Source organism: Lathyrus oleraceus, chromosome 3 (genome assembly GCF_024323335.1).
Source record: "Lathyrus oleraceus cultivar Zhongwan6 chromosome 3, CAAS_Psat_ZW6_1.0, whole genome shotgun sequence".
In the NCBI taxonomy this organism is placed as follows: domain Eukaryota; kingdom Viridiplantae; phylum Streptophyta; class Magnoliopsida; order Fabales; family Fabaceae; genus Lathyrus; species Lathyrus oleraceus.
The window spans coordinates 293,960,730-293,974,527 of record NC_066581.1 but is presented as its reverse complement, the minus strand read 5'-3'; the positions used below and the strand labels follow the sequence as shown (position 1 = coordinate 293,974,527).

The window sequence follows — 13,798 nt, the reverse complement described above, 5'->3', positions numbered from 1 at the left end:
GATCACTATAGGGAGTTAAAATTAATCAAGTGGGATGCATCTACAATGGGGAGAGTGGAGTTGAACACTGATTGTGCTAGAGATAAACATGATAATGCGAGTTGTGGTGATATCATTCGAGGGAATGACGGAGAATGGTTAAGAGGATTTTCTAAATATATTGGAATTTGTGACAACTATACATCATAACCAATCATAACCATGGGGAGTCTATGAAAGCCTGAAGCTTGCTATAGAGATGGAATTCACACGCATTGATGTTAATTTAGATGCTTAGCAAGTGGTAAAAGATATCAATAAAAACAACACAAGCAACATCTTCTGAAATAGGAAATTAATCCCTAAGATCAGATATTACCTCCTTTATAGGAAGATTAGAGTTACACATATTTATCGTAAAACTAACTTGTGCACTGATGCTCTTGCTAGAAAGGGATTATCTCACTCAAGAGAATTGTATTTTTGAGTGTTGTCCTTCTTGTATATCTCACTTGTTAGAAAGTGACTTGTTAGGGCTCCTCACCCCACGGTTAGTACCCGTGTAATTTTCTTCTTGGACTTATGTCCTCCTCTCAATAAAAAAAAATTGTCTAGAATACTTTCTCAACAATTAGTGTAAATCATCTCATATATCCATCAGATGAAAGAGAAAAATAATGATAAATAATTATTATTAAAAATAAAATAAAAATAATAATAATAATAATAATAATAATGAGAAGAAAAAATAGAACAAAAACTGCAAAATATAGCTGGATTAGAATTATGATTAACTCTTTTTTCTCAATGAATAAGTAATGTTAAATAAAAAAAATTGAATTACAATTCATCCATGAAGCTAAGAGAAAATATAATGAACACATATATGCTCTCCACATGAACTGCACAAGTTTTCCATTTTTTGCCATTCCCTAACTTTACAGTCTTCTTTACATGACCAAGTTACAAGACTGCTTCTCTTTGATGCAAAGAAAGATATATCTTTGACACCACCACTGGACAATCAAAGGAATTTTACCTTAATTACACATATGTAATTGGGATGAGAATTAGAGCTTCCAGAATGTCTTGGTCAAAACTAGAATTTTTTCGCTGTTGTGTGAGTCAGGTTCTTTATCGTAAATGGTCGGCTTCCACCTCACTGAATGAGCAATGCGAGCTACTTTGTCGATTACTTCAGGAGCATCTCTCACCACAATGGTTCCCTCTGGCCGCAATATGCGGTCAATTTCCACCATCAAATCAACAATGTTGCATCTGCAATGTTGTAAACAATAAATGGGAAAAGTTTTTTATCTAGGAATTCGATCAATTCATCGAGATCTGTAAAGTCACAAGTCTTGATCCAATAAAAAGATCTCTTAAATCGATAGATTAAGAGCTTAGGATACCGGAGGGTATGATATCATATAAGCAGTTAAGCAAGAAAAATACCTGGTTTTACCAGAAGCTGGATCTTTAATAAGCGATTCAATGCTAACCACATGGATCAGATCATATGTTCGAGGGTATGTTGAAAAAGGTTCACACCTGCGAACAATATAACCGAGAAAATATATCCATTATCATTGCAATGCATGAAATTTCCACAACATATCTTACTTTTAATCATGTCAACAAAGAAAAAGGGAGGCTTTAAGCAAAAACTCACCAATCATGATAGACCCCAATAAGGCCTCTGTCAAAGATCGCATCAAGAGTAGGTGGCTTTTGAGCCGGAACTACATTCATTACCCACACGGGATCAGATTTTAAGGCAGCTGCAAAACCTCCATACAAAGCATTCATGTCCATGATGTTGCGTATCGATGGAGTCCCCAACTTTATGTTCAGAGAATTTTTATAGTGCGCAACCCTCCTCGCCCACTGCTTAGTGTCGGCCTCGTATACATCAACACCGGTTTTCAGGAGAGTGGATCTCAAAGGTGCGGCAGTTAGCCTCATTGGCCATTTTGGAATTGTTCCAATTGCATAATCTCCTTTGATAGATGATGTACTACTTACACATTTCTTCAATTTAAAGTACCTACAAAATTGATCAACTTAGTTTCACAACTCAATGTAATTAATCAATAAGAGATATTTTAACAATGTTAGAATTCACTAGACAAGGCAAGAAGAGATGCAAGGATAATAAACAGAAAAGTAACTCAAACTAGCAATAGTATGCTGGAAATTACCAAGCTTGACTTAAGTCACCGGAATCATCACATAACTCGAGACCAAATTCATTTTGGTTAGGAAGACACGAATCTCCGGCCGGCTTCTTCCAGATTGCAGTGTTACCATCTACAGTAATCTGTTCATAACACAAGGTTTTTGCAACAGCCTGGAGATCTGACCATTCTTTTTCTTGTTTAGGCCACCGAACAGGCGGACCGGAGATTACTAGATATCCACCAGGGCGAAGTAATCTATCTACTTCAAGGAAATAAGTTGCATCTGCATGGAAAATTTTACTGCATAAGGAAGTGATAAGCAAGTAGAAAAATTGAAGATATCTGTAAAGTGAGTTGTGATGCAGAACTTACTGTAGGCTGTAAATGGGATCAAACACCGAGAACAATGAACTAAGTCAAATCCAAATGCAGGAAATGGCAGTCTTCGAGTCCCAAGCATAGCGACAAAAGCCGGTATTCCTCTTTCCAAGGCAAATTGTATCTGTGATTTATGTGAATCTCTTGGAGCAAAAGACATAGCTAAAATGTTTTGAGCTAGTAAATATCCTCCAAAACTAGCAACCTGTAGAAAAATGGTATGAATTCAAATGTTAAGCGGTGATAAATTCCTACGAAACGGGAATCCAGACACGGACACTGGATAAATTGTAGCAAGACCTAAAAAGAAAACAGGAAAATATCTCTTACCCCACACCCCATGTCAAGTGCAGTCCTCAGAGCACCTCCCTTTATGGGAATGTATTGACTGAGTTTTTCGATATATTGCTCTGCTCCATCTGGAAACATTGTACCGCCGCCGGGGAATAAAAAGTGTTGACCTTCTCGTTTCATCCATCCTTGGTGGCCCTTCCTATCAGCAATCTTGTTGTGTGGCATGTTGCTATGCCATATCTGTACAGAATATATTATTAATGCTTTTATACATATAGATAAAAGAGTGACAAATATAAGTAACATTCCAAAAATAGATGCATGAATGGATTAATATCCTCTCTTATCATTCGTTGTGTCTATCACCTCTTTCTCAATTTTATTGCATTCCAAACTGCATTCTAATTTGGCCTCTCGGCTCATCTCAGTTTCATCACACTGCAAACTAGGTATCAATAACTTCAATCCCAAACACACACCTCTATCATGGTTTTAAATTGCAGTCCACAACTGCAATTGCGGTAGCCTCCGCAACCGCATCGAACCCTAGTTGTACCATGCATCTTAAAACCATGCGTCTGACCGCTATTAGAAGTTTAGAAATCACATCAGACAATTTCGCTCATGTTTCATCAAAATTCAAATTTTCAGAATCCAAAAAATCAGTTTACTTCCTATATAACGAAAAAAACTTAACATCAAGTCTTTGTTTTTTAACCGGATATTTCCCACACCTCACAATTAAAATTCATGCTGCAATGGCCGTAATGTGCATCGCATCAACCGCAATGAGCACAATCACAACACCTGCAACCGCAATTTAAAACCATAACCTCCATGTCATTTTAAACTCAAAATCCACAAAAGCAAGCTGCTAAGTCCTTCGCCAAACACAATATCTCCCTCCAAATTTCAGATAACAAGGCACCACTTATACAAATATCCTAATGCTTAAAAAAGCTCATACTTCTTACTTTACCCAAAATCACTACTTAATGGCATAACAAGCAAACAAACATTACCAACTTAACATTCTTTTAACAATATCTAAACAAAGCAATGAATTAACACTAAACCTTGTGCATGCTTTCTGGCCACGGCACCGGGATCCGGTACCCCTTAGGCGGCGGAATCAAGCAGAGTGCTGTCTCCTCCGGCAGAGGACAATGTCTTTCCCTATAGTAGTTCATCTCCCTACTGAGCTGACTATTCCGTCTAGGATCCTCACACGGCATGTGGTCCGCCTCACTAGCAGGACAAGCCTCAATGATCTTCCCATTTGGCATCCCCTCCTCGATCGCCACCACAATGCGAGTGCGCTGTTGCGGGTCGATGGTAGATGGACCGACTACCCGGCGGCCACCAAGGGTGGTGTAAAAGAGAACAAAGAAGAGAAAGAGTAAGGAAAAGAAAGCAATGGAAATGAGGTCTAGGAGACGCCATTGACGAGTGTTTGTGCGCTTCCAAGGTGGGAAATTGGGGTGACCCATTTTGAAGAAGAAGATGGATCTGATTAATAAGCCATTTGGCTATTCGATTTTGATATCAAAATCGTTTTTTTTTATTGAGGGAATTAGAAAATGTGTAAACTGGATTAATTTGGGTGTCAGTATCTGTGTTTGTCTGTGGGTGTGAGATATTTGGTCTGTATGAAGTGTTGTTAGAGGTTTTGTTTTTGGATGAGAATGAGAGAGGATTTAAGAGTTGAGTGAGATGTGAAAGAATAGAGGGGGAAATGCAGGATCTGATTATCCTCATGATCTGGTTTTGGATTACTGTAATTTATTATTAATTAATTAATTAGTATTATAATGATATGGATTTAGAATTATTTTTTTTTAAATAACCACCATTTTTAATTTAAATTCTAAAATAATCTACTTTTTAAAATAATTATGGAAATAATTACATTTCATTACGTATGCGTCAGTTGAACTGACGCATCTAATTTCCAATAAACACAGACGCCACTTGGTAGGGCGCATACATGCATTGCAAATGAGCATATGTGTCATTTGGTTGGGCGCATGCATGCCTTGAAGTCACATGAATACACTACATCAGTGTATGTGACAATGTATGTGGCGCATGCACTAAGCATATTTTTTTATATATTTATAAATAATTAAAATAAATATTTAAATAAAAAATAATATTATAATATAAAGTTCAAATACATAACAATTGACAAGAAAATCAATTACCCTCCCGATTGAAACGCCCCCTTATTCCACATTCAGGTGTGTTTGCTTGTCTTCGGGGTCTCCCGCGATTTCCCTGAGGTGTTTGGGGTCTTTGAGTGCTGACATGATGCAATGGTGGCTGGTGTGAAGGTCGGATGGAAGATTCAGCGGTATTTGATAGATTTGTCATCATTTCTCCCCAATAGTTAGGGGGTTGTCGCCACCGACGCTTCCGTAATTGAATTGGGTGTCCATGTTGTCGTAGTTGGATCGTTGTAGTTGGATGGATTATAGACGGTATGGTTGCCCGAATCGGGACATTTAATCGTTTTGAAAATGAAGCAATGGTTCTTGTGGTGTACTAAAGTCAAACAACGGTTGGGTGTCGTGGCGATGGGATGTTTGGATGTTCATTAGTGGGGGGTTGCGATGGCATGACGCTGAATCGTATGAACCATTTGGGCTATAGACTGTTGTGGTGGCTGCATATGGTTGTTGGTGGTTAGGGATTGATTTTTGGTTTTGAGTTTGGGTGTGTGGCATGAATTGGTTGCGAGGTTAAGTGTTTGGTGGTTGGGTGTATATGGTAAGGTGATGGTGTGAGGTTGGTCGTTGGGTTTGGGTGGGTTGACATTGTTCTTGGGCGGGGATTTATTGTTGGCCGTTTGATGACGAAGCTCGTTGGCGTGGATCAATCAAATACTTTGGCTCAGACACAAACGGTGGCGTTGTAAACGACCTAAACCATGTCATATAATGTTGAGTTGGTATAGCACCATGTATGACTAGTTCGTTTAAAATGTGGTGTTGTTGATTCCTCTAATGATGACACATCTCTTTTGCAAAGTCTCTCCAATCGGAATAATCCCATTGGTCATCGACTCTTTATTGATGTCAATCTCCCAAACACGTCGGAGGTTCTAGAATTTGTTGTTGCATGTCGAACTGCAGTTTTACACGGTCACTCTGGTGCATCTCCATAGTAGTGAATCGGATAATTGGTGTTTTTGTTGTCCAAACTGCAACATCATCATGGTTAACCTAATGATCAAGACCCAGATACAGTCTCCAGATAAACTGTACAAGAATATGACATGATTAGAGGATATGTAATTGGATAATTTTTTTGAAAATCAAATGTAGAGTTATTTAGTAGTAATACATCGTCTGGTCCAATATGGTCTAAAAGATTGCGATAGACTACTACAGCGTGTTTGGGACACCTGTTGTAGTTCATCCCTTTAACTGACCACCTAGATCGAAAAGATTGAAAATATATTAGTTATAGTTAGTTGTAGTATAAAGTCTAATAAATTAGAAGATTAAATATAAACTTACTTTATTGCATAGGGGAATGTGAATGGTTTGTCGTTGACTGGGGCGAGTGACGGAAGTCTTGACCAATCTCATGCTTGTAGCAAATAGGCGTAAGAATAAAACGTACAAGTATTTTTTGGTATTTTTACACAATGAACTATATAGATGGGACAAAACAGTTGAACCACAACTATATGTGTCTACTTTATTTATGTTTCGTAACAACGGAAAATACATAATATTTACCGTATTACCAGTACTTTTAGGAAATAAAAAATTACCAAATAAAATCATAATATAACACCAAGCTTTAATTATCTTTTCATACTCGGTAGATTCTTCGTTTAATGTTATATTTGAATAATATTTTTTAATATATTTAAAATTAATACCTTGACCTCTAGATTGACCAAAAGTCTCTCTCGTAGTTGTGTCTTCACACAAAGAGGCACACAACAATTCATCGCATATAGAGTTATCTTGGTTAACTCTACCATTTACGATCTTACCATCGATACGTAGACCTAACAATATGTAGGCTTCCTCAAGTGTAATGGTACACTCATCGAAAGGAAGGTGAAATGTGTAGGTCTCGGGTCTTCATCTTTCTAACAAAGCAAGAATAAATTTGTAGTCAACTGAGTATGAGACTATGTTGAGTAGATTACCAAAATCGCATCCTCAAATATATGGTTCTATCAAAGGACCGTGTGGTACATATTCATGTACACGACATCGAAATCTCTTTGGGTCCTAATAAAACATAAGTAAAAATAAGTAAAAATAAGTAATAAACAATAGAGACATTTTGTTAGGAAATAAGAATAAGTAATAAACAATATAGATTAAGTAATAATATACAAATGTCGCAATATTATAGATTGTTTCTCGATGTTCATCACCCATAGTCAATAGAGACATATTGTTGCAGAGAGGTTGAGTGTTACAGATAGGTTGAGTGTTGCAGATGGGATGAGTGTTCCTAAAAAACCTATGATTGTACGTTGCTTCTCAGCCTAACTTATGTTTGATCTCAGACTGACACCCTTCAATAGTAAGTGCCTACAAAAATATTGATAATGGTTGGCAGGATCTTTCGTCGACGCGTGTCTACTGCATTAGACATATCTCTCAAAATTTCATGTGGGAGATCAAAGACAAAACATTGCGGAAGAAGGTTGTCAATACAGGGTATGCATTAACAGAACCTTCTTTCAAACACTACCGCGAAGACATCTGATTGTCAAACGCAGATGCAGTAAGATGGATCGACAATATTCCATTGGAGAAGTGGACTAGGGCATACGCAAATGTTCAACATTGGGGTCACATGAAAACAAATCTTGTGGAATCAATGAGCTCTGTCTTCAAAGCCATCTGAAACCTACCTATAACGGCTTTAGTTCAAGCAACCTATTTCAGGCTATGGGCGATGTTTGAGACCAGACGTTCCAAATGGAGTTCAATGTTACAATATGGGCAGTTGTTCAGTGATGCTTCAATGAAATTCATTAAAGAGGAAGTTGTCAAAGCTAACACACATGTGGTCACAGTGTTTGACTGTACTAAAGGTTCGTACAGTGTTGTTGAGTCCATAGATCGCAATGAAAGCATGTCGACGGGACACTATCGAGTGGAATTAGATAGAGGTTGGTGCGACTGCAGAAAGTTTCAAGCCTTTTGTATGCCCTACTCTCATGTCATAGCGGCATGTTCAAAGGTTCGACGGGATCCACCCGACTTACTATCCGACGTTTACAAAGTCATAAGCATTTGTAATGTTTACAAAATTAGCTTTTCAGTGGTAGCAAAAGAGAATTACTGACTTGTAGATCAAGGGGACATTCTCTAGTACAATGAAATGATGCGAAGAAAGAAAAAGGGTCGCCCAAACAGCACCCGTATTCGAACCGAAATGGATACGACGAATAAAATGGTTAGATTATGTAGCTCATATCGTCAGTCTGGTCATAATCGTACTAATTGTCCCAGTGTTGGAACAAACACAATACGATAATTTTAATTGTAACTTTTTTGCTTTATATTAAAAACATCATTCATTTCATATGATAACTTTGTGAGGAAATACCATCACAAACAAATACAACACATAAACAGCAACACAACAAACTACAACAAATAAAATACCATCACTAACAAATACAACACATAAACAGGATAATTATACGATTACAACAACATAACTATGTCATTACAAACATCAAAACAACTTTGTAAGGAGTATACATCATCATGTGAACGTCTTTGTCAGTCTTAATATTCACCCATAAACGAACTTCTCCATTTTGATTGGACGTGGTATTAAGCCATTGAATTCTTCTGATCCTTTCACTCTCTGTAATTTCGTCATCTAACTAATGGTTCAAGGTCCTGTTAAGACGTTTGAACGTATCTATATTCCAAACTCGGATCTTTATCGGAGACTGCGCTACTGAAAAGATTAAATCGGAATTTTTCTTGTGAATATATGAATATACAGACATTTTAAAGAAAATAAAATTGAAGGAGATTGAAGGAAAATGGAATGAGAGTAACAAATTGTGTGAAAAAATATGGGGAAAATGTTATGTATTTATAGATCAGTGCACATGCATGCGTCATTGCTTTGGACGCACACACGCACATGGCTACATGCATGCGCCAATGCATGTGACACACACTCACATTGCTACATGCATGCGCTAATGCATGTGGCGCCTTCACATGCATGCGTCATTGCATGTGACGTCTTCACATGCATGACACGATGCATGTGCCAATGGCTAGGACGCCTCCTTTTGATTGGATAATAGATGTGTTAGTTCAACTGGCGCATAAGTAATAAAATGTGGTTATTTCCGTAGTTAATTTGAAAAATATATTATTTAAGAATTTAAATTGAAAAATATAGTTATTTAAAAAAAAATCTATAGATTCATGTTGAGTTTAAAAGAATGTTAATGTTAACTTGTGTCTGCCTCAATTATAAAAGTTTGTATTGAAAACGAATTAGTTATATATTTTTATTAAAATTAATACAAAATTTAGAAGATAATATTTCTGTTACCAAGATCATAAAAGAATAATGAATTTTTGGTTTAGGTTTGAAAAAAAAGAGAAAGGGAGTTGAATTGATTTTTAAATGATTTTGAGATGTTTGATTTTTTTTTAAGTATAATTGATTATATCTCAAAAATTATTTTTAATTAAAGTTAAAGTTTGTAGATTTTTAATATAGATATAATTTTTATATTAAAGTTGATTGTTGACTTAATATTATTAAAAAAATATATATCATTTTACATTTAACTCACAATTAACTAGAATCAAATTTACATAATCAATTTACTCAAAAATAATTTTTTTCACCGCATAACAAAATATATATTAGTATGATATTGAGTTTGTACCATGTAAAATTGATTTTGAATATCTAAAATTGATCGATTGGTCTGAAGTAAAATCTATTGTGTTTTTCATAATTAATTCTACTTAAAGTTGTGATTTATACCTTTCAAGTCTAAATAGGTTTTTTACGTTAAAAATTTTTAGTTTTGTTTTCAATTCACTTTTGTAGAAACGTATCCAAACACAAATATTTTACTTTTAACTCACTTTTAATCAAAATCAATTTAACAAATTCAATTCATCGAAAAATAATTTAAATATTTTACTAGTTAGTCCATATAAATAGTTACTTTGTCATTTATTAATTTAGACAAATTTCGTTAGTCTTATTTCTTTAAAAGAGTTTGAAAAAGTATCAAACCTTGTAACATGGTCTATAAATTATTTTATACCATGGATAATAATATACACAAACAAAAATAAATATATTATACATGCACGTGTCACAATTGATGGATTATCATGAGGAGAAAGTATATACCTTGGGTCAAACATTCATCTAAAGGTCAAAGATTCACCTAAACAATTGAGAGAGACATCACATATTCATCAAAAACCTTAAGGTGGTGGATGTATGAGTCCTCTCACTTATAAAGTGCTAACCTTTCACTTTTCTAAGCAATGTGGGACTTAGAACTCATATTTTTTTCTCAACACAACTCACACTTATTTCTTAACAACCTCCCCCATCAAGTGTGAGTTTATCCATTATATTTCTCCTCAAGCGGAAGCTCTTTCAATCACATGTTTGTACCTTCATTGACAGATACCATTACTCTTCATGGGCACTACAACGGCATACGCCGCTTGACCACCATGTCAAGAAGACTTTTAAACACAAGGAATTGATCATATACTCGAATTAGGCTCTGTTACCATTGGTGGGTCATCAGGAGTGGGAAACATACACATTGGGTCAAATATTCACTTAAAGATCAAAGACTCATCCAAACAAGTGAGAAAGACACCACGTATTCACCCAAAACCTTAAGGTGATATGTGTATGGGTCATCTCACTTATAAAGTGATCAACCTCCACTTTTTTAAGCAATGCGGAACTTAGAACTCATACTTGTTTCTCAACGCAACTCACACTTACTACTCTTCTCCATATCTTGATCTGAATAATTATTACTCCTCCTTCCTCCTCATATCGAAACTTTAGCTCTGATACCAGTTGTTGGAAAAATAACAAATTTCTACTCACGTAGAAGTATACCCACAAAAAGAAAAAGAGAAGAAAAAATCAAAAACAAAACTCACAAATTCATTATTTAACTTCAAATTTGTACAAAACAAAATTAGAAACACTGTCATTAAATTATAATTTTTAAGGAAAAAATTGCAAACCCTCCAAAATACAAATTTTGAACGGAAAAATTAAAAATTCTCTCTCAACTATAATTTTTGGACGGAAAAATTGTAAACCCTCCCAACTAACTATTTTTGAATGGAAAAATAAAAAATCCTCTCAACAAACTATTTTTGAATGAAAAAATAAAAAACCCTCTCTAAACACACAACTATCCAAAACCCCAATACACCCCAAAAGACTATATTTTGCTGTTGTGTAGAAAAATAAAAATAACTATCTTTATTTTATATTAATACTCAAATTCTATTATCTTCCTACTATCCGATGTGAGACTTGAATGAATATACTATTTGACCCAATAAATCATCATTTCATTCAAACTCTCACATATTTTCACTTTATCTTCAACTTCATCTTCAAAGTGATCATTATAATTATAATAATTAGCTACATTTGTAAAATTATTACTCTTCAATATTTTTATCTTTTTATCTTGATCAGAATAATTGTTACTTTTCCTTCCTCCTCAGATCGGAACTTTAACTCTGATACCGGTTGTTGAGAAAATAACAAAAAAAACAATTTTTTACTCAACCGGAATCATTCCCACAAAAGAAAAAGAGAAAAAAATATTCAAAAATAAAATCTCACAAATTCATTATTTAAATTCAAATCTTTACAAAATAAAATTAGAAACACTCTCATTAAATTGCAATTTTTAAGGAGAAAATTGAAAACCCTCAAAACTGCAGTTTTTTAACGGAAAAATTGTAAATTCTCTCTCAACTACAATTTTTGGATGAAATAATTGTAAACTCTCTCAACTAACTATTTTTGAACGGAAAAATAGAAAATCTTTTCAGCAAACTATTTTTAAACAGAAAAATAAAAAACTATCTCTAAACACACAACTATCCAAAACCCCAATACACCCAAAATACTACATTTTGTTGTTGTGTAAAAAAGTAAAGCTAACTATCTCTATTTATATTAATACTCAAATTCTATTTTCTTCCTACTACCCGATATGAGACTTGGATGAATATACTATTTGACCCAATAACAACTAATACAACTTACTTCTTTGATGAGGTGGTGAATACGAAATCTATGTTCATCAATGAAGCGAGAGTGAAGGTATTTCGTAAGGACCTATTGATCACTTTTATTATAAATTATTTCGTTTCGGAATCGGAAATGGTGAGGATTGCGGGACCAAAAATGGTGAGGATTGCAGAAACTATGTGAAGCTTCCGATGCACTATGATGATGCGACATTGTGGATCGAAGGTTGCGATCACGGTACTTCTTGAACCAGAGGTATCAGTCTTGATGCGATGTCATTAATTGATGTTTATTATCTCATATACGGTGGTCCTAGGGGTATATGCATGGTTAGCACTTCAATGCTTAAGTTATTTTATGGTTCAAGATAGTGATTGTGAAAGTGGAGATTAGAGATTGTGTGCCTGAAAACCCTTTACAAAGGTATTTATACCTTGATCTTGATGGGTCGGGTTGGATAATGGGTCTCGTGGTATTGGATCTTTGATCAGCGCAGAGCAATGGGTCTCGGGTTTTTGGCTGATACCGAACAGTGGGTCCTGAGTCTTTGGCCAGCATGGAAGAGTTTCCTTTAAGACTTGTCGGGCATGTTTGATGTTATGGGAGTCTTCTAGTATGTGGTCGCCCTTTGAGAATGTTTGTCCAGGCTTCGGTTGGCATGCGCAACTTTGGTTTTGCCAAAGTGTGATGGAGATGTGAGCAATAAATGTAATCCGATTATTGAAGCGTTTTGTCGTTTTTCTTTGACGTGTGACCTGAAAAGGTATGGGGTGATGTGACGCGGCTTCTGTGTACTCGAGAACACCTTAGTATGCTTGTCTTCGTCGGATGAATTATGATTGTTGATTTACCATTGTTACCTACTTTTGAGTCGACCCGTTTGATTGACTTTCTCGATATAAAGATGAGGAGAGATCGTGGAAAACTTTTTAGTCATCTCGTAGACTAAATGTCCCTTGTCTCTTTGAGTCATTCCCTCTTATCTGAGAGCACATGTCTTTTAGAGTGATTGTCGTTGCACGTTCATAATTTTAAAGCATTAAAGCTTCGACTTTTCAGCCTTTTCCCTTGCTTCAACGCTTTCGTCCTCATACTTCATGGTACAATTTCTTCACCTCGACTTTTACTCAAGTATTTATCGCATTTTTATTACGATGACTAGTGACCCTATTATCGTCGAGAGTAACTCAAATGGCAGTGTTTCTTTGCCTTCGAAAATGGGAATGGGGTCTGAGTCACATTCCTCCCCCTCTGTCGGTAGGGATTTTGAATCAGAACTCGTCCTTTTGAGTGATGATTTAGATATGGAAGGTTCGTCCAAAGAATCTATTTTCAACGAAGTTCTAAGGATCCTTCAAATACTTTATTTTCGACAAAGTTCGGAGGGGGTGGAAACCTTGTTGAGAGACTAATGCATCCTCCCATTTTGACCAAGGCAGAAATAGAGGTTGCTCGTCAAATGATGGAACATGTCGGTCGCTTTATCAAAACATTCTAGGAAGTGACTAGTTACGACCCTAGTTATGCTGAAATTACTTGCCTTATAGAGTGTCAGGGGCGACCGATGTCGTATCTTGGGTCAGTCCCGATGATCACCATATATCTGAAGTCGACGTTACGGTTGTGTTACACTTGGATTTTTTAGCTAGTATAAAGTCAACACAAAATGTCAATGAAAA

At 35.7% G+C, this 13,798-nt stretch overlaps 1 protein-coding gene across 1 annotated transcript; it reads right to left on the bottom strand.

The window, feature by feature from the left end:
* Window positions 1–740: 740 nt before the first annotated feature.
* Window positions 741–4,587, bottom strand: LOC127127162 (probable pectin methyltransferase QUA3). Its single transcript, XM_051056292.1, has 7 exons — window positions 3,908–4,587; window positions 2,868–3,071; window positions 2,532–2,742; window positions 2,181–2,442; window positions 1,652–2,026; window positions 1,435–1,530; window positions 741–1,257 (listed from the first exon to the last, which is right to left on the bottom strand). Exons 1-7 carry the CDS (start codon window positions 4,319–4,321, stop codon window positions 1,050–1,052), a joined length of 1,770 nt encoding a protein of 589 aa, XP_050912249.1. The 5' UTR covers window positions 4,322–4,587; the 3' UTR covers window positions 741–1,049.
* Between the last annotated feature and the right edge of the window lie 9,211 nt (window positions 4,588–13,798).